At 42.5% G+C, this 20,574-nt stretch overlaps 1 protein-coding gene across 1 annotated transcript; it reads left to right on the top strand.

Moving 5' to 3' along the window:
- Positions 1–229: 229 nt before the first annotated feature.
- Positions 230–8,610, top strand: LOC125722679 (elongation factor 2-like). Its single transcript, XM_048998882.1, has 15 exons — positions 230–455; positions 1,471–1,685; positions 1,816–1,997; positions 2,480–2,691; positions 2,801–2,985; positions 3,151–3,256; positions 3,439–3,552; positions 4,284–4,422; positions 4,516–4,711; positions 5,316–5,574; positions 5,848–5,955; positions 6,049–6,402; positions 6,757–6,939; positions 7,609–7,741; positions 8,166–8,610. The coding sequence occupies exons 1-15, from the start codon at positions 453–455 to the stop codon at positions 8,357–8,359; spliced, it is 2,583 nt and encodes an 860-aa protein (XP_048854839.1). The 5' UTR covers positions 230–452; the 3' UTR covers positions 8,360–8,610.
- The last annotated feature ends 11,964 nt before the right edge of the window (positions 8,611–20,574 follow it).

Here is a 20,574-nt window from a genome sequence, read left to right as displayed (position 1 = left end):
TCACAACTGTTTCTATACCGTTAACTGGTAATATCTGAATGTGAGTTTCTCCTCATTGTTATTAATTATCAGCAACGATAATACGAGCAACAACAATAATAATATCAGTCATTTTACATACAAATGCACCCACATGCAGTTTTCTTGTTACGTAGCAGGAACCCTGAGTTGCGGTAATTTGACCTGCGCATCTGCTCCTATAGAAAAGCGGCGTAGCTACGGTGTTTTTTGTGTTTTTTTTCGTACATTAACGGGGATAGATTGCTGTTTGTTCGGGTTTTGGGGTCGATCCGTCGCATATGACTTGTTCCACATGACCCTATATGCAGGGTGCTGCAGCATAAACTAAGAAACTGCGTCATATTCTCCCTCTTTCCCCGAAGTCGCCCAGCGGAGACGCGTCGCCCGTCAGTCCGTCCGGCCGAGTCTGAGGTTGGGGAATAAAACGCAAAATGGTACGGATTTTCATTCTGATTTCGTAGATTGACATGTTTAAAACAATAGTTCCAGTGTTTCTCAATAATTATCCTCTAACTTGTCAGTTGTCATCACTTGTACTTTTCGAATCTGCAGGTTTTATTTTCGGAATGGCAATGATACATGCCAGTCACGAAAGAATATACAGCCTATATTTTATCTAGCGACAACGATCTAAATTTGTATACATTAACAATATTACAGTGTTGTGAAAAAAAATAATATTATATATTTGGAATTCGTGCCGTACTATCGAGGACCTTGCTAATAGGAGATTTAGCCTGCTGTCAATGCGCCACATATTTTGTATTAACAAACTGGCATTTATGCATAAATGATTTTGACTGTTTTAAAAGATCTTCTGTAATCTAATCTTTACTCTTTGACTGCTGTTGGTTATGGTACACCATCTGCCCACGAACAAGTATAAATACAGTTGGAATAACGTTACCCCTTGTTATTAATAGCGAGTTAACGCCCATTTTATCTGCGGCTGCAGCAGTCTGTTGGCATGTAATCAGAGGCTGGTTTAGGGAAGGTTCTGGAAGCACAGTGGACGTTTATGCAATAATTGACTATATTCTTGATGATTGCCTGCGTTGTGCCGCAGGCTGCGTTTCAGTGATCTGTATGCACCCCGGTATATTTCTGGTACGTGCGCATTGTGTTGCGAGAATGCGGCAAATGTTAGTTTGGAAGTTACGTATTCCACATATAGCGGCCCTTCAGTTTCCCTCAATCTGTACAAAAAAAAAAAACTGAAATGAAAGATCTAGAGAAACCGTACAATTGTTAACCACAGCCGCCAATCGAATATTTTTTTTGAGACTTAAAAACTGTTACAGGGCCCATTTTCCCGATAAAGAAAAACAAAACATTTTATATGTTTTTTTTGCTTTCTCTAGGATGGGCATTGTGTAGATCTGTTTGTAAAAAGCTCCCTACTATATCTAATATAAGAAATTAAATGAATTTCTTATGCTTGGTTAACAGGTGAACTTCACTGTAGACCAGATCCGGGCAATCATGGACAAGAAGTCCAATATCAGGAACATGTCTGTGATTGCCCACGTAGACCATGGAAAATCTACGCTGACTGACTCGTTGGTCTGCAAAGCAGGCATCATTGCCTCGGCACGGGCTGGGGAAACCAGGTTCACAGATACACGGAAAGATGAGCAAGAGAGGTGTATCACCATAAAATCAACGTAGGTTTCACCATCTAAAACAAGGCCAAAATTGTTCTGATTCAAACCACTGAGGGACCACAATTGTTAAGATCTTAGCTTACGATCTGATCGTATTTGGTGGCACTGAAGTCAATTGTTTCCCTTTCAGCGCTATTTCGTTGTATTACGAGCTCCAGGAGAATGACCTGGCCTTCATTAAACAGTGCAAGGATGGCTCTGGTTTCCTGATAAACCTCATTGACTCCCCTGGCCATGTCGATTTCTCTTCTGAAGTGACAGCCGCACTCAGAGTTACCGATGGTGCACTTGTAGTTGTCGACTGTGTCTCAGGTACGTTGGGACTAGAGTGATGTACAGAGAGCTACACTTTTATGATTTATTGTCGTTCTGAGTGTTTCCACTCTTGAACTTTTACCATTTGATTATTCATTGTTTTGAGAGTGAAAGCTTGATTTGAGACAATTTTTTGGGAACATTTGTAGTTCTCGCGCGATAAATTGGCCACAGTTTTTAGAGCAGTGTTTCCCAACCCAGTCCTCAGGGAACCTTGGACAGTCCACATTTTTGCTCCTTCCCAGCTCCCAGCCAATCAGGAACATCGAATACCTGGTACAGGTGCGCTGGGAGCTGAGAGAAAGCAAAAACGTGGACTGGGTTGGGAAACATTGTTTTAGAGTACAAGCCTGAATTTTGTGTCTGCAATGTTTTACTTTCTTTTACCAAAGTTAACGTGAAATTGAAGTTTAAGTTGTGTGGGTATGTGTGTCAGGGATTGAGCAAAGCGTTGTCCTGAATGGGGACTTTTCCTACAGGTGTCTGTGTACAGACGGAGACCGTGCTCCGGCAAGCCATCGCAGAGCGGATAAAACCGGTTCTTATGATGAACAAGATGGACAGGGCTCTGCTGGAGCTGCAGCTTGAAACAGATGAGCTCTATCAAACGTTCCAGCGTATTGTAGAGAACGTCAACGTCATCATCTCAACCTATGGAGAGGGAGAGCATGGGCCAATGGGCAACATTATGGTTGGTTTTGATCGAGAAGCAGCTCTGTATAAATGCTAAATGCAGTAGTTATCTATAAATGAACATTACACTGTCTTCTGACCATGGTTTTGCTTTGTGTGTATCATAGGTCGACCCAGTTGTTGGAACGGTAGGATTTGGGTCAGGTCTCCATGGTTGGGCTTTCACGCTGAAGCAGTTTGCTGAGATGTACGTGGCCAAATTTACTGCCAAGGGGGACAAGAAGGCAGAGATGTCGCTAGCGGACCGTGCCAAGAAAGTAGAAGACATGATGAAGAAGCTCTGGGGAGACAAGTGAGTCCGGACATGGTGCTCATGGGGTCATTTGATGAGTCTGTGGTTCCTGCCGAGGAACATGTCGTCACATGCCTTTGGGATCTGGGAGCCACACTATACTGCTTTGATATTTAGTGTTTAAGGGGACAAAGGCAGCTCCAATCAAGGTTTGCCTTTTTCTAGGTACTTTGACCCCGAAGTTGGAAAATTCAGCAAAACAGCAACTAATGCAGAGGGCAAGAAGCTTCCAAGAACTTTCTGCCAACTCGTCTTGGATCCTATATTTAAAGTAACTACGTCCAAGTTATTTAGTAGATTATTTATAGTGAATTATTGGTCAGGGATTAGTTCTGTAGACATTTAGGAGTGATTTGGCCGTTGTGTTGGTGATTTTGTGCATCGTTGCAAGCTTTGGAACTCTTGTGAAATGCATGACCTGTGTTCTTTTTTTTTTGACATTTTGGCCAACAGGTTTTTGATGCCATCATGAATTTCAAGAAGGAGGAGACCCAGAAACTGATTGAGAAACTCGACGTGAAGTTAGACGCAGAAGACAAGGAGAAGGAAGGGAAGCCGCTGCTCAAGGTGTTTTAGTCACGCAACGCTCCGAAGCATTCATTCATATTTTATTTTTGGATTATTATGGAAATTTATTTTTATATTAATGAGTCATTATAATTAAAAAAACTACAGCTTTGTTAAACTGTTAAATAGCCTGTAGACATTTTGAAACACAGTTATTAAGAGGTTAATTGGAAGAAAAGTGGCATAACATTTCCCCCGGATCTGCTTGGAGAACCTGCTTTGTTCTGGGTCTGGTCCTTTGTTTATGTCGTGGTTCTTCCAGCAAGATGTCTTCATTAACAAAGCCTCATTGTTATGAAGTAATTATCCAGATGGTGCATCTACCACTAATTACTCGGTATGGCTGATATAAGAAGAAAATTACTGTTACACGGCTGATTATATGTTACTTGTCCTGACTTGATTAATCTCCAACAGCACTAAATACTATTTAGGTATAAAATAGACATTCAGTTTTCATAGATTATCGAAGTTCATAAACAGGGCCTTAGCAAATACCCAGGTCAGAAGCACTAGGTGTCTCAGCTTTGTCCTGTAATGGGTTGTGGTTATTAAAATTGCAGACAAACACTACTGAGGCCTTCACCTCGGTGTTCTTAATGGTAGGTATGGCTCTGGCCATTATAGCCAGACCCAGGAAACCCTGACATGGAGGTCACATGATCCACACTCTGTTAGCGTATCTCCTGAGAGTGTTCTAGAGACACCCCATCACTTCCTGTGCTACTCAGGCAGTCATGCGGCGATGGCTGCCAGCAGGGGACGCCCTTCTTCAGATGATAACCATCCACCTGCCTTCGCCTGTCACCGCTCAGCGGTATCGCTGCGAGCTGCTATATGAGGGTCCGGGAGACGACGAGTCAGCCATGGGTGAGAAGATGGCATTACTTCACAGCTCCCCTCCCCTTTCTGTTCTGTCCATTTCAGCAAGATTGTGTGATTTATTTATTTTTTTTGCTGCAGGTATAAAGAACTGTGATCCCAAGGCCCCCCTCATGATGTACATCTCCAAAATGGTGCCCACCTCGGACAAGGGCCGATTCTACGCTTTCGGCCGGGTCTTCTCAGGCACGGTAGCCACCGGCCAGAAGGTCCGCATCATGGGACCCAACTACACGCCTGGAAAGAAGGAGGACCTGTACTTGAAGCCCATTCAAAGGTGAGTTACACTAACATCCATCTGACACGTCGCTTCGTCATTGAGGACGAGAGACGATGCTTACAGCTGGTTACAAGCCACAGCTAAAAAGGGGAAGGATAAAGAAAGACAGCGAATGACCTTTTTAATGAATTATTTATGCAGTACAAGGGGCATCACTGACATCACTGGTTTCATAACTATTAAGATTTGTGATTGGACTATAAGGGCTCTGATGTTTATAAAGAAGTATAATTTTTACAGATATCAGAATATACTGTATTTTCTAGATCTACAGCATGTGGCTCAGTGGGCTAAGCTTCTGTGCTTATAGGTGGTAGGTTGTTGGTTCGAACCTGCCCTTTAACACGTATGTGGGTCCTTAAGCCCCAGCTCCCTGGGTGCTGCTTTGGGTGGCTGCTCTTTGTGGTCAGCTTGCTCTCACCTACAGAAAGGCAGTGGGGGGGAGGTGTAAGGAGACCTATTATTAGTCCCACTCCAGACAGGTTCGGACCCCTTTAGTCGTAGATTAAAACCAGCTGTCCACCAGTGTTTTGATTTTTCACTGAATTGAATTAGATGAGATGTTTTTGACAGTACAAACCCGCGAGCCTTTCTGTGACAGGACCATCCTGATGATGGGTCGGTACGTGGAGCCCATTGAGGACGTGCCCTGTGGCAACATCGTGGGCCTGGTGGGCGTGGACCAGTTCCTGGTGAAGACGGGCACCATCACCACCTTCGAAAATGCCCACAACATGCGAGTGATGAAGTTCAGCGTCAGCCCCGTGGTGCGTGTCGCCGTGGAGGCGAAGAACCCAGCTGATCTACCCAAACTGGTGGAGGGGCTCAAGCGACTAGCCAAGTCTGACCCCATGGTTCAGGTGGGTCTCCGGGGTCGTGATGTGGCCCCGTAACCTCAACACTGATGGGTATAGTTCCTGTAAAGGACCTGCCGCTGTCCCTATGAATAAGCTGCTCTGGGAAAATGTCCAGCTACATGAATGAGTAAAAGAGTCACTTTCGAGGAAAACTTCAGGAAAGAAGTTATTGTTATCGTTTGTTAAATTGTTATCGTTTAGGGGAAGCCGAAATGTAGCCAAAGGCGTGTTTTGGATCAGCGAGTTTCTTCAAACTTGTCCTCTCTGTGTCATCAGTGCATCATTGAAGAATCGGGCGAACACATCGTGGCTGGGGCTGGGGAGCTGCATCTGGAGATTTGCCTGAAAGACCTGGAGGAGGACCACGCCTGCATCCCACTGAAAGTAAGAGCTGCTGCGACCGTAGGATTAAATCTGGACAGCTACGCCCTGTATTTACGAACTGCAAATGGACTGCGGAATGTTCCGTATCCGCAGAAATCGGATCCCGTGGTCTCCTACCGAGAGACAGTGAGCGACGACTCCGACCAAGTCTGCCTGTCCAAGTCCCCCAACAAGCACAACCGGCTGTACATGAAAGCGCGACCCTTCCCGGACGGTCTGGCGGAAGACATCGACAAGGGGGATGTTAGCGCGCGACAGGAGCTAAAGCAGCGCGCTCGCTACTTGGCCGAGAAGTACGAATGGGAGGTGACCGAGGCCCGCAAGATTTGGTGCTTTGGGCCTGATGGAAGTGGACCTAACATCCTAGTGGATATCACCAAGGGGGTCCAGTACCTGAACGAAATTAAAGACAGCGTTGTGGCTGGCTTCCAGTGGGCAACCAAAGAGGTAAAGCAGATTTTGGAGGTTATATTTCAGTGTATTTTATTTATTGGGCAATTTTATCCAATGTGATGTACATTTGAGAAAACAGCAGGGTCAGCGAGTCCTGGAGTAATTGGAGTTAAGGGCCAACGGTGAAAACATCCTGCTGATCACGGGATTTGAACCAGCAACCTTCAGGCTCTAACTTGCAGAACAACACACTAGCCTGATGATTGATCACATTCATTAAATAAAAATTCATATCGAGGGAAGACCATACAGGGTGTGGGTTTTACATCACGAGTGTTTAGGTCAAGAATAGGTGACCTACAAGTAAAAAACGCAAAGGGGAGTGACGCTTCTGCTGTCGTGTACCAGGGCGTCCTGTGCGAGGAGAACATGAGGGGCGTGCGGTTCGACATCCACGATGTCACGCTTCATGCCGACGCCATCCACAGAGGCGGGGGCCAGATCATCCCCACGACACGGCGAGTGCTCTACGCCTCTGTGCTCACAGCCAAACCCAAGATCATGGAGCCCATCTACCTGGTGGAGATACAGGTGACCTTCCCAGACCTTTACTAGCATCCATTTCTGCTTCTTCTCCATGGTATAATACTGCTGTATAAACTCGCCAGTGATGTGGCAGTTATTTGATGCCATCAATCATTTGTATCATGTCTTGCAGTGACGCTGCTTCATTAAGCTCTCTAGAGTAACTGGCTGGAAAGGTTGCCATATATAAATCAATTTAATTGAGTTAGCTTTACGGGGAATTTGCAACAGAGGTGAAAAGTTCAGGTCCAGAAAGTGCAAATCTAAACCCAAGATTTAGTTTCAACCAACTAATTGGGTATAAACAGTCACAAAGTATTTAACAGGTTGTATGTAACAAAACATTGATCTGGATTCGTCCTTTCTCGACTTGAACTTTCTGCCTCTGGTTTAAAGTTAGAAAGTACTGGTTCAAATCACTTAAAAGTACAAAATAGGAATATTTATAGGAATTAATATTTATAGAGTAATACCATTGCATTGAAAGGCAGAATTACTATTTTAGCACAACGAGTACATTGAGTACTCAAGACAGGACATAACTAGACCATGAACTGAAACAGAAATTAAATGGAACGTTTTCTATTTCAGGGGGCGAAAATCCCCTTGGAGTAGCAGGGCATGTTTACGTTTCTCACGCACGCTCTAATAAATGGCTGACGGTATCCCCCACAGTGTCCGGAGCACGTCGTCGGGGGTATCTACGGTGTCCTGAACAGGAAACGAGGCCATGTTTTTGAGGAGTCCCAAGTGGCAGGAACACCTATATTCGTGGTGAAGGCGTATCTTCCGGTAAACGAGTCCTTCGGTAAGTTCTTCCAAAGTATTTAAATCATGAAGCGATGTCGGCCGAGGAAGTACTACAGGATTGTGGACTAAAAGCTGATTTACACTTTTGTGTAGAATCTACGTCGTAGGTAACTGCGTAGCCACATACCATGTGCTGTAGCTTGACACACAATCCCCCCCCTTAATGACAGAGAGTCAAAATGTTCTCATTTTTGCTATATATTGATGTCTATGTGGAAGGTTATTCTTAACTCATTAAACTTCACGAAATGCTGTTTTCTTATTCTAAATTGTTCCGGACATCTACCTTTGGATGAAAATCTGACACAGATCTTTGCTCAGAAAAGTTTGAGGACCCCTGGGCTACAGCATAGGCTGGGAGGCTTCCTACGACGTAGATTCTACACAATTTATCGGAAAGTGGATGCTCTTTCTGCACACAGGTTTCACGGCAGACTTGCGGTCCAACACTGGGGGTCAGGCTTTCCCGCAGTGCGTGTTCGACCACTGGCAGATCCTCCCGGGTGACCCGTATGACGAGAACAGCCGACCGAGCCAGGTGGTGGCGGAGACCCGTAAGCGCAAGGGCCTGAAGGAGGGCATCCCAGCTCTCGACAACTTCCTGGACAAGCTGTGATCGACACGACGACCTGCCATGTCCACCATGCCGCTACAGCGCGAAAAAACCCCAGGAAACCCAGATCAGAAATTGTAAAAAGGGGGCTTTCAACTCATGTCATTTAATCATCTTATGATTAAATATAAAAGCAAACTTATTTTCTGTGATTGACCATTGCTGCATTATCCTGTATTAACAGTGTAAGTTTGCTGTTTGACATCTGTCAAACTTATCAGTAGATACTGTAAATACAAATACTTGTAAAACTGCTTTGAGTTACTTGGTAATCCTTTAGAATTGGGTTAAAGTAACAAGCTAGTGTATTTTACCTCCATTGGCTTAAGCAAACGGTAAGAGTCCAATCAGAAGCGGAATTAGGTACAGGTAGTAGATACAGTGACGGTACTAAATACTGAACATTGGCTAATGAATGTAGACAGTCAGTGACCATAGACACATCCCCAGTGAATGTGCACAGTGAATATCAGCCAGTGAGTGTTGGAACACAGTGAACATGCACAGTGAGAGTCTGCAGCTGCAGCTGAGCTGCTCTGTGCCCAGTGAGATTTTGTAAAATGTCAGTGTAGACGGGATGCAATACTGACCTGTGAAACAAATCTTGACCCAAGAACTGTTTCCAACTAACAGGCGTAACATTTAAGTTCGCGATGGTTACTCGGCTTGTGTTTAATTCCTTCACTAAAGAAGCATCGTTGCGTTTAGGGTGGTGTTAGAGGGGGCACTTCACTCAATATCGAATATAATTTCCTAAAAAATTTAATAATTAATACTGACAAATGATTCAGGCATTTTAGATGGTCAAAATCTGCAGACCACAATCGGATAGGGGTATTTAAAACCTTTACATTTTAACCCTCCAGTGAAACTCCAGTGTAATTTTCATTCGGTTGATTACAGTGCATTCGTAACTAGCATATAATATGGTCTGTGTGAAGGTAATTAATTCGTTAAATATATTAGTGTGTCTTATTAGTGCAGTTACCATAAATCTTCAGAGCCTCCGTGCAAATATGTTCTTAAATCACAAAGATTTTGGTGCACAAATCAATAAAGTGAAATGTTCCTTATTACACGCACTGCCCCCGCTCGCGTTAAAGGGACGTGAAGAGCCGCCATCAGCGACCTGGGCCTGACCGCCCAGCTACCGAGGTAAGCCGGGTGCAATAGTCTAAGTTTACTGGGTTGTATTACTCTGATGCTGGCTTACTCTGTTTCCTGACACATTCACATACATGCAGTTGTTCGTGATCTTTGTATAAACGGAAAATAAACGCGCGATGCTGACTGTCAGATCAATATGTGATACGGGTTCAAATACCACCGACTTGCTGTTTCCTTTACAAACTTCCCGGAAGGTATTGATAAGTTGTCCTACTTCCTGACAGTTCTGGGGTGCGAGCAGCCCATCACCATGACGAGTATTAGATCTATTTCTCGCCGGAAATAAACACAGGATCGCCGACTATCCAGCCTGTGGCGACGCTCACTCATGAAATCCATATTATTCAAGGGCGGAGCTATAGGCGGGGCGGGCGGGGCCCCCGCCCCTGGATCGTAGAGGACCCTCCCCCCAGCAAAAAGAGGACCCTCCCATATACTAAAGACACGTGAAGATATGCTGATATAACTCCTGATAGGTAGAAAAAGACACTAACAAAGGAAAACTGACTTGAAAGTTTTTATATATATCATTTTTGTATACATTCTTATTATGTTGCACCGGTGTATGGTGTAATTTTTAGAAAAGAAAATCTGTAAGATCCCTACAACAAACTTAAAATATAATACATAGTAATGTTTTGAAGTCGAACTAAGCTGTTCCTTTTGTATTTAATGGTTTTCCATTTGAGGAATTTGCAAAAAACTGCAGTGCATGATGGGTAGGTTCTAAAGGCTGCTTATAACGTCCTCATCCGTCTGACGACATACATCAAGTCTAGGAAGGTGCATAATGTTCATTCCTGGTCGCGCTTGTTGGTCCAGAAAGTAATTCAATTGCGGCATGTAGGATACGTTCTTAAAAACTGCTTGGATATAGCCTGATTATATGCCGAGGGCCTTTTAATTTGTTTGCAATTTTGCCAGGTAGGCTACCTTCTTTAAACTGCGATTTCTTAGACTACATTTTTAAAGATGTTTTATTGTAGTCTTTGGAAATATGTATATAGTTTAGCCTAACCCAGCCACTTAAGGTAGCAACCCAACTCAACTAGGTGCCGGTTCCAAGCCCAGATTAATGGGGAGGGTTGGCGTCAAGAAATAAAGAGACTGTATCTTCACTGCATCACTGATGTCAAAATGTGGGAAATATGTGGTTGTATAAATAAATGCGTTAAAGTAGCTTAATAATTCTGTGCTGTCTAAATTGTATATAAAAAATAGGCATAGCCAAACAAATCCCCTTCTGTATGAAAAGGCGTAGAAAACGCAATTTAGCCACTAAAACTATACAGGCTTTGTGAGGGACAGTCGAATCGTCTCGTTAGGTTTTTTGTGATCCTGCACCTACACGCCGCTACATACACGTGTGCGTGCGTGCGTGTGTGTGTGGGGGCTAATCGGTGTTTTGTCCCGGGACCTTGTGAGTAGTTGTTCCGCCACTGATATTATTCCACTATAAACCTAAAATTGGCAACATCAAAAGCGTAGGGGGGGGGGTTTGCAAACCTTACAGACTATTTACAAGGTAATAAAACCAGTTCTACGGCTGGGAAGTTGGAATGTCAGGACTATGTGCCCTGGCCATACAGACAATCCTTCTGTCGTTGATGACTGTAGAAAGACCGCTGTCATACCGTGAGTTGAAGAAGCTCAACATTGACATCGCTGCCCTCCAGGAACGCTAGCTCGGCAACGTTCACCGCATGGACGATGGACGGCTCCCCAAAGAAATCCTCTATGGAAAACTGGGCTCTGGCGTCAGACCAGTGGGGAGGTCAGCACTGCGCTACAAAGACGTCTGCAAGTGCGACATGAAAGTCTGTGACATCAACCCCACAACATGGGAGGCTGCAGCAGCAGATCGCAGTGGCTGGAGGCGGACTGTCCAGGTGGCTGTAAGAAACGGCGAACAAAAGCGACACCTATATTGGGCAGAGAAGAGAGAACGCAGGAAAAATGCAGAGAAATTCTCAGTGAAACCAGACGCCGTCTTCATCTGTCCAAACTGCACCAGAAGCTGTACATCCAAAATCGGGCTCTACAGCCACCAAAGACGTTGTTTTCAAGCCAAGGAGTAACCAAACCAGATGCAGAATTCCATGGTCTCCCGAGACAGAGGACGCCAGAGAGAATGCAAGTACACCCTTTCAACGATCAATAAACTTTAATTTCTAAAGAACATTTAGCACTGGGACTGGAAGACATTTTTAACATCCAAAATAAATAAACAAAATAACCAAAAACAATAAATAAAATGGACTCTCAGTAACAAAAAATGCTGTTGAATAACAACCAAACACAACCAAAAACAATAAATAAAATGGATTATGTAGTCTTGGTAAACAAAATCACCCTTAAAATATTAAACATTAGGCTCAGACATGGAAAACAGACAAAACTGCCAGTTGGGACCTTTTTAAACAAAAAGTGCTAATTAACAACAAAACACTGCATATGAATAAAAGCAGGTGCCTCAACAGGCCGTATGCAAATCCGTAGCTACTTTAGTCTGGCAAATTACGAGCAGGAAATATAATTTATTGCATATAATCCTATTCATATAATTTATTGCCATATTTTACTTTACCGCTTATAGTGAACATGTCTGCCTGGGCGAAATTGATAATTATAATCGGATGATCATCATAACCGATTTTTTTCTTCTTCGTGTCTCAGTCTAACGCCAGCCACAATGTTGAACGAATAAGACTCCCCTTCGTATCCGTGGATGCAAGACAAAGCAAACATCTTAAAGCTCTTCTCTAATTTACTTGTTGGTACTTTGGAGAAGGATTTACAAAAGCGATGTGCGTCGTTGATCAGGGCGATTTTCTGCTTATGACAGAACTCTCTGAACAGTGACTAGAGGAATTTTTTCTCAACTTTAAAATAAATCATTTATTAATTTTTACCAGCTCTGTGTTCTTTTCACTGGGCACAGTCTCACACACTATCAGAAGAAAAAATACCAATTTGTACCTTTGGTTGTCACTGGGGCTGTACCCTCAAGAGTCTGACAATTGTACCCTAGCTATAGCTACATGTACCTTTTAGGGCAGTGGTTCTCAACCTTTTTTGCACCACGACCCAATTCTTGCCATTCCAGCTCCGTTGTGACCTTATATCAAGTACAGGTTTAAATTAAGGCTATGATCAAGCACACAGTGCACTCTGTAGTTAAAACAAATACATGCCTATCTCACAAATCTGATTGGATGTGCCAGTGAATTTTCAATGAAGCATTCGTGGTTTGGCTTCTAGGGTTCATTGCGTTTACTAGTTTTGCACTAAGCAGTCATAGACCCAAGACCCGTTTATATTGGTTAATTCTAGGACTGACGGTGAGAAATCTGATCGTGGATCAGCTCAGCATAGGAGCTTGCTGGTTTTAAAATGTTTACATTTCCAACTCTGCCTCACAACCTTTTCAGAATTTGCCAAGACCCAAATTTGGGTCGCAACCCATGGGTTGAGAATGGCTGTTTACTTTTAACGTACAGAAATGGACTCTGATGAACATTTTTGTACCATTGGGGGTTCATTAATGTCGTTTTACCTTGGGTATGTTCCTCAGAGTGTATTTCTGTACCTTAAATTAGACTAAAGGGTACATTTATCTACATTAGGGTACAATTGCCAGCCCCTTGAGGGTACAGCAACAGTGACAATCAAAGGTACAAATTAGTACTCTTTTTTTCCTGACAGTGCCATTTGAATAAGATCATATCCAGGACATTGACATAAACTGCACAGTCTAATAATACTACAAATAGAATATTTCTTACTGTGATGTTTAGCTAGGATGCGGATAGTGAGGTGGGAAGCTGGTAAAGGATCCAATCAGAATTCTGTAGGTCTAGTTAAATCATTTACTATTAATACAAATTACCCCCACTCTAGAAATCATATTCCCTTACTACTAGCATTATTGAAAGGAAAAACAAAAACTGTAATGAATGCTTATAGAAAGAAATTAAACTGTGCATCTGTGTACTTAATTAAACTGCAAGTGGAAGTTAAAGACACGACGAGAAGCTCAGTGCGCTAAGCCTCTGCGTCTGTGATTGGAAAGTCGCCAGTTTGAGCCACAGCCTCAGCAGAATAGTCACATGGTCACGGGCCCCTAAACGAGGCCCTAAACCCCCAGCTCCAGGGGTGCCGCTCGTTAACTCACCCTGTGATGTGACAACCCCCCCCCCCCCCCCAGCAAGATGGGGTAAGTGAAAAGAGAATTTCCCAGGTTCCCATGGGGATCAATAAAGTATAGTTATTCTAAATAACTATAAGAAATGCTAAAGCAGGTTTCACGGTTGTGTTGACCTTTATGTAAAAGAATTCCATTAACTCCAATGTTAAATGTAGCTGAATTTTTACAAATTTGTATGTTTGCGTAATATGTAAGGTAAATTAACAAATAAATTCTTATAATTAGTTTTAATTATTGTGCACATCTTACATGAAAGAGGGTTATATACAATTCAGGTTACTGATCGTCACTTATAAAAAAAAGGGAAAAAAAAAATAAGCCCACATTGAAGTGACCACCAGAGGGCAGTCAAGCCACCTAGAGTTAGTGGCTGAAACAGCTGTCGAGTTATGAGGGAACCCGTGTAAAATGAAACGGTGTTAACTAACTATCAGGCAGTTTAAGCATGCGCTGTATCAGGCTTCATGGGCTTCACCAATCTGTGGGACTGTAGTGCCAGTGCCTGCTGAACAAAGTGTGCGGAGATGGACACGTGATTCAGGTGGCGAGTTTGGGGGTTTCTCTTTCCGCAGCGAGCAAAATGTATTGGGATGGACGAACAGATCTGCAAAACATAGGCAACATGGCAGCACGTAACAAGATGCCAGTAATGTAAATCAACACCCCACCCCCCCACCCCGAACAGTAAAGCCAGTTCTATATTATGAGTTTGGACTGACATATATCGATATATTGGTTATTGCATATTGATTGGATATTGTTGTCAAAACAAGCTAACAGGTATTCTGTCAATATAAAACAGCTGTCTTCGTTAAAACAACACTGCCGATTTTAGCAGGATAATATTAAGGGATTATTTTGGTACTGCAGGGTTAAGAGGTTCGCTAAAACATATTGTATATAACAACACCACATTCCTGCTCACTTGTCTAGTAGAAAAAAGGTTTGTAGAGCTTTTAAAGCATTTTATTACCATGGCAAACTCTTATTACCAGCCTGGAAACACAGACAAATCAATTTACTGCTCATTCTGAGGATCTCAACTTTTTTAAAAAATCAATCACTAGGAATATCTTTTGCACTTAATATTTCTGGGAAAACATGCATTTCAACCACTCTGAAAATGCAGTCTTAAAGATAGCAATTTAATATTTTGCTCACTGTTCTCCTCCTCCAAAACCTCAGTCCGGGACAATTTACTGTATCCCTGTTCAGTTTTTCATGACTGCAAAGAGGTATTTAGGTATAGAACCATGATGATTTTTGGACACACATTTTCTTATTTTTATAGTGCCAATGTAACGATGAAGCCACAAAGCAAAGCTGACGTCGAACAATCAGTGTTTTCTATGAACCAAAAATAAAAAAAGTTGCATCATTGAAAAACAACTCAGCCAATGATCCAGGAGGGGTTGCCAAAATAAAATCTCCAGAGGCTAATTAATTCAAATGAAAGCAGTGATCCAACAGCAATCCTTATGCATGTTCGGTGCATAGCAGTACTACATGCCTTTCTGTCAGTTTGCCGCCACTGGCTTTTATAAATCTCATTAGTATTTTTAAAAAATAGTTTTCTGTTTTTAGGAGGAAAAAAAGACGTACATGAACAAATGTGCCTTCATTTGGAGGTTGTGGTTGATACGCCAGCGTTGTTAATTAGTATCGACACACTGGGAGCCGGTCGTTCAAATTAGCCACACAAATCCCCCTTGATGGGGGATGGGGTGATTTGGGTGTGGAGCTCTGCGATAAAGGTGAAAGGTCTGCGGAAAATCAATGGCTACTTGAACAAGCAGATAGGCCGCCCTGCAGCCTCCATATTGGCTGATGTTATTGATGATCTACTAATCAGGAAAGTGAAGGATGAGAGCAGAACAATGAGGAATAAATGCAGACACTGGCCCTTTGCTGTGTGTTTTGTTAATGGTTTTCAGTACGCAGTGCTACCCAAAGCAGTACTTTTATGAGTAAAAGATATTAATTATTGTGATTCTAAATATTTAGGTGATATTGTAAGTGTGCTACTAAGCAAATGCAGATTTGCAAAAGAATGATATTGCTGTGTTTCTGAAACGGATGAAACGTAAGTGTCCCCGCTGTTTAAGGTGGAAAACACCATCTTTGTGGGTCAGCAGGTTGCCCTTCAACATTAGAATAGCTTATTTGCATTTATAACAGCATTTGCTTGTCCTTGACTTAACTCTGTATTCTGCTGCTTATTCAGTACTGGCTCGTGACACAGTGGCATTGGCAGTAAAATTTGACTGGGGCAGCTATCGAGGGTCAGTTATGTTTTTGATGTGGCAACACTGCACCAGAAAATAAAATGATGCATAATCTGTTCGTCACCCCCCCCCCCCCTCCTTAGATCCACCCCTGCAGTGACATCACTGGGGTGGTGAGTAACGCAGGTTGGGACTGCTGCCTGTGATTGGAAGACACCAGTCTGACTCCTGAGACTGGCGGAGTGACCCCAATGGGCCCTTCAGTGGGGTCCTTAACCCTAATTGCTCTGGGGCGCCACCCACTGACCAACCCTGCACTGTGTGCCCAGGCTTGCACCCACCCACATGTGCCATGGGGAGTGAGATGGGAAAGCAGAAAATGATGTGATGAAGGAAGTGTCACTGGTCTGTGTTATTATTATCTTCAATAATATTAAATTTAAGCAGAATTTGGGAGGACGTCTTCCTTCGGTATCTTACATGGATCCATCAGTTCCCCCCCCCCCCCAGAAGCTCAAAACCGGGGGCTCCACGGGCGGGACACCAGTACAGCTCAGGAGAGACACCTCCACTCACACTGCTGGTAGGGGAGGAGAATGTTTTTGGAAATGTAAAGCCGGAGAAACCCAGCAAGCATAAGAGGGACTGGAATTTGTGGGAAATTGATCTCAAGCTGCATTATGTGGAACTAACAAGAGTGACTGTGGTGGATTTTATACACTAGTATGTCAGGGGGAATAATGTTAGAATTAATACTTTCACCTAAAATGATCACAGATTATGTTTGTTATTTCCTTCCTTCCTTCCATTCATTCATCCATCCATCCATCCATCCATCCATCCATCTACCCACTGCACCAGAAGGGTTTGATGGTTCACATGGAAGCTGTTTCAGGAGGCAAAGGCAATCAGGGACACATCCTAGATGGGATGCCAGCCCGAGGCATCCCATGCTATTTATATTATGGTCAATAAACTCATTCATAACATGACACATCAACACAGTTTATCCATTTAGGCCCAATAAATTTCATGCGAGAAATAATCATTTTATGTACCAAATTATCCCAATAAGACTCCGAAGTGAGTTCGGTTATAGACACACGCGCACACCTACACTTATTGAAAAGCAATCCGATGGCATTTCTTTTTCCAGTAGTACCTATATCGATGGGACGCGTTCTATGCAGCGAAGCAGAAAATTAACACTGTGTTATAAAACATGGATTTCTGCCCGCCGCTGACAAGACAACATATTATTGAACAACCGGTTTGTAATTTGTTTATGCAGAAGTTTAATGTAACACTTCTTGAGCTCAAAACTCATTTTACCTGCAAATCTTAGCAAGACCGCGGCCCTAATTGCATCAGTTCCTCAGCCCGTAATTAAGTCGCCCTTGCTAAGTTTCAGCAGATTAATGCGGCGCAGCTGCATCATTAGTCTAATTGCCAGCGTTTCCGAATCTGATCGGCTAAATAGTCACTTTTTCTGCCGTCGTTTAATCGTTTCATTTCCCCGATTCGAGCACCTGTGCTTAAGTCTTTGCCTATCTGCTGTGATTATAACGTTTTAACGCGTCTAATCGGCATTATTACGTTTGCCGTGCAGTTTGTCAGCTAATGGAAGCTGCATTGCAACAGCTTTTCATTCTCAGAATCGGACAACAGGTAGCATTGTTAATAAAACTGAAATAAATACATGACGCTTCCATGTATTTTTATCGCGAGTTTATTAAAGCCTATAAGAATACATGGAATCGTCATTATAAGTGATTAATATGAGATAAAATAATGGAGACTACAACAAGAATACACATCAGAAATAGACAGAAAAAAACAGATCGTTTAATGTATGAATAAATCAAACATTATGTAGAAAACTGACAGTTTAAACATATGGCGCAAGTATGTGTTTGCTATTTATTTTCCAGATATACTTATATTTGGAGTAGATTTGTGAGAATGGGCCTGTATCGTAAAACCGACAATTTATCTGGCTAAGCAAAAAATCCGGCTTCGTGATACAGCCCCAATGTGATGGTTGATAAGGATGAGATGTGTATGTAGGTGTTATCACGCAGGAATTGCACGTACCACCCTGATTGTGCAGCATAGATTATTAATGCAATGCAGCACGTCTACATTGGGAATGCAACTTCTGATTACTGTCACTACAGAAACTGAGTGGAATTCAGTCGCGCATGCGCTGTCAATCTGACTGAACCAGACACGTGCACGGTGTGGGGACGAGTGAGCACCTGCCCGTTTATGTTAACGTATGCGTTAGCTGTAAACAGGCATACTGATGCCCCTTTTTAACATTTGAGCAGCATTTGCACAGCCTTGGAGTCAGCCGTGATCAACTATTAAAGCAGGGGTCGGGAACCTATGGCTCGCGAGCCAGATGTGGCTCTTTTGATGGCTGCATCTGGCTCGTAGGCAAATCTTTAATAAAAAAAAAAAAATAACGTTAAAAATATAAAACATTCTCATGTATTTCAATCCATTCATTTCCTACCGCTCATGTTCATGGTTGCGGGTCAGCTGTCCTCCGGGACAACACCACATTTTTATTGGATAATGCGTAACGTACACGGGTCGTAGTGAGGTCAGGAAGTAAACTTCCCTACTTTTAATCAAGTAGTCAGCTAGCTAATTGCAGAAACCCTTTTATCGAAGAAGATGGCTAAAAGAAAAAAAGATGAGGAGTATCGTACGTTTCAGCAGGAATGGATAGAGGAATTCGCCTTTGTGGAGAGAGCAGGTTCTGCAGTGTGTCTAATAGGCAATGATACAATTGCATCGATGAAACGGTCAAATAGAAAGCGGCACTTCGACACACGCCATACTACATTTGCTTCGAAATATCCTGCTGTCCCCCGCAGGAAGAAAGCATGTCAAGAGCTACTGTGCAGAGTACAAGCTAGTCAGCAGCAACTGCGTGTTTGGACCCAACAAGGTGACTGGAATCCGGCTAGCTTTGCTGGTGCTTTAACAGTAGTGAGAAACGGAAAGCCATTCACAGATAGCAGAAAAATTCAGAGACTTATTGTACTTTAATAGTGTTGGTCTTACATAAAATGCACACATTTACTTGTGTTTAGTTTTAAGCATATTGTATGGCTCTCACGGAATTACATTTCAAAATATGTGGCGTTCATGGCTCTCAGCCAAAAAGGTCCCCGATCCCTGTATTAAAGCATGAAACTATTCAAGTGATAAAGGACTTTGGTAGATGATTTCCTTTGGTATCTTACATGGACCTACTGTCGAACCTGCACCCTTACCAGTTATAGATGGTTAAGGCCCATTTGATCTATTTGCATAATTTTTCATAAAATGGCTGATTACCTTTAATTGTCAGTATTCGTACTGACAACCCCCCTCGCAGGAACGGAACATACACGTCCTTTGTATTTGGCTTGCTTCTAGCTTATTATTTTGTTGGTTTTTAGTTGCTGTTGTGTTTAGCCTTTCGATTGTGACACCTTTTGACTTCGAAAATGGATTGGAACTGAATGGTGCTACCGCCATAAAGAATTTTATTTTTAACTGATGCAATTTTTGGCATATGTGCATTTAATGTCATTGTAGGACATCGAGTTTTAGAATTGCTCAATTTTAAGGGTGGTATCATTGTACATGCATTTGCGTCAGGAACACAATGGTTGTCCGTGAGCAATCCTCAAAACAGCAATCATGCGACATTGCAGGGCACAAGTGTATGTGTGTTTCAAAATCTGCGATATTGTTATTCATGTTTTTACAGCTAAAACAGCACCAACCTGAACACCCTGCTTTGTATTTCTGTTAAACTTTCAGGGCATTATAAAATGACTACCTATTCACGCACAGTATGAAACACTTTTTGTTCAACAATGCTGATTGATTTATCTACTTGTCTGGATCTTCAGGCATCCATTCTAAGAAAACATCGATTGGAATGTGCCTCCTTTACTGAAAACACGTCATATTTAACTTCCTTAACACTACTGAAAATTAAGAAGTACTAGTATTGAACTGTAAATGAATGATTTCTCTAATCAAACAATGAAAGATCAGCATTCCGGGTAAAATATTAGCACGATACACAAAATTTAATGAACTTTCGGAAATCATTTGGAGAATCTTTGGAAACTGGGGATAGCAGTATATCATCATGAAGCAATATCAAGAACCATCTTTTTTATAGCTTGACTTAAATGGCTCTGCATGATTTAAATGCTTGTATTTATAATACAGTACATGTTAAGTGCAGATTGTATTTACACTGATGCAGAGTGTCCTTCTCCATTTAAGGTCACCAAAGGTCGAAGGGCTTGTGGGTTAGATTTCCCACCTCAGCTCTGCGTGTGGACGTTTGCATGGGGGTCTTCTTGTAACACAAAATATATCCTCAGCTGAATTTCTGTCTTCAAATTGCTCATTGTATGTGTGTTTGTGTGTGTGTTCTATACAATGGACAGGTATCTCATCCAGGGTTTCCATGCCCTGAGTTTCCTGAAGTATGATCCAGGCCCTCCATGACGCTGCATAGTAATAAGCCTTTAACTCATTTATGATCATTTAAATTTATGCAATGTAATGTACTGTGGTCACCACTTAACTCGCCACTCTTT

The sequence above is a fragment of the Brienomyrus brachyistius genome, chromosome 2 (assembly GCF_023856365.1).
Source record: "Brienomyrus brachyistius isolate T26 chromosome 2, BBRACH_0.4, whole genome shotgun sequence".
Classification (NCBI taxonomy): domain Eukaryota; kingdom Metazoa; phylum Chordata; class Actinopteri; order Osteoglossiformes; family Mormyridae; genus Brienomyrus; species Brienomyrus brachyistius.
This window is presented reverse-complemented; position numbering and strand designations above follow the sequence as displayed.

What these genes read in the sequence shown, in the direction of transcription:
- LOC125722679 (XM_048998882.1), top strand. An exon ending in GGCCAATGGGCAACATTATG is followed by an intron (nt 2,692 to 2,800) that starts GTTGGTTTTGAT and finishes TGTGTATCATAG; the next exon opens with GTCGACCCAGTTGTTGGAAC. An exon ending in AGACGACGAGTCAGCCATGG is followed by an intron (nt 4,423 to 4,515) that starts GTGAGAAGATGG and finishes TTTTTGCTGCAG; the next exon opens with GTATAAAGAACTGTGATCCC.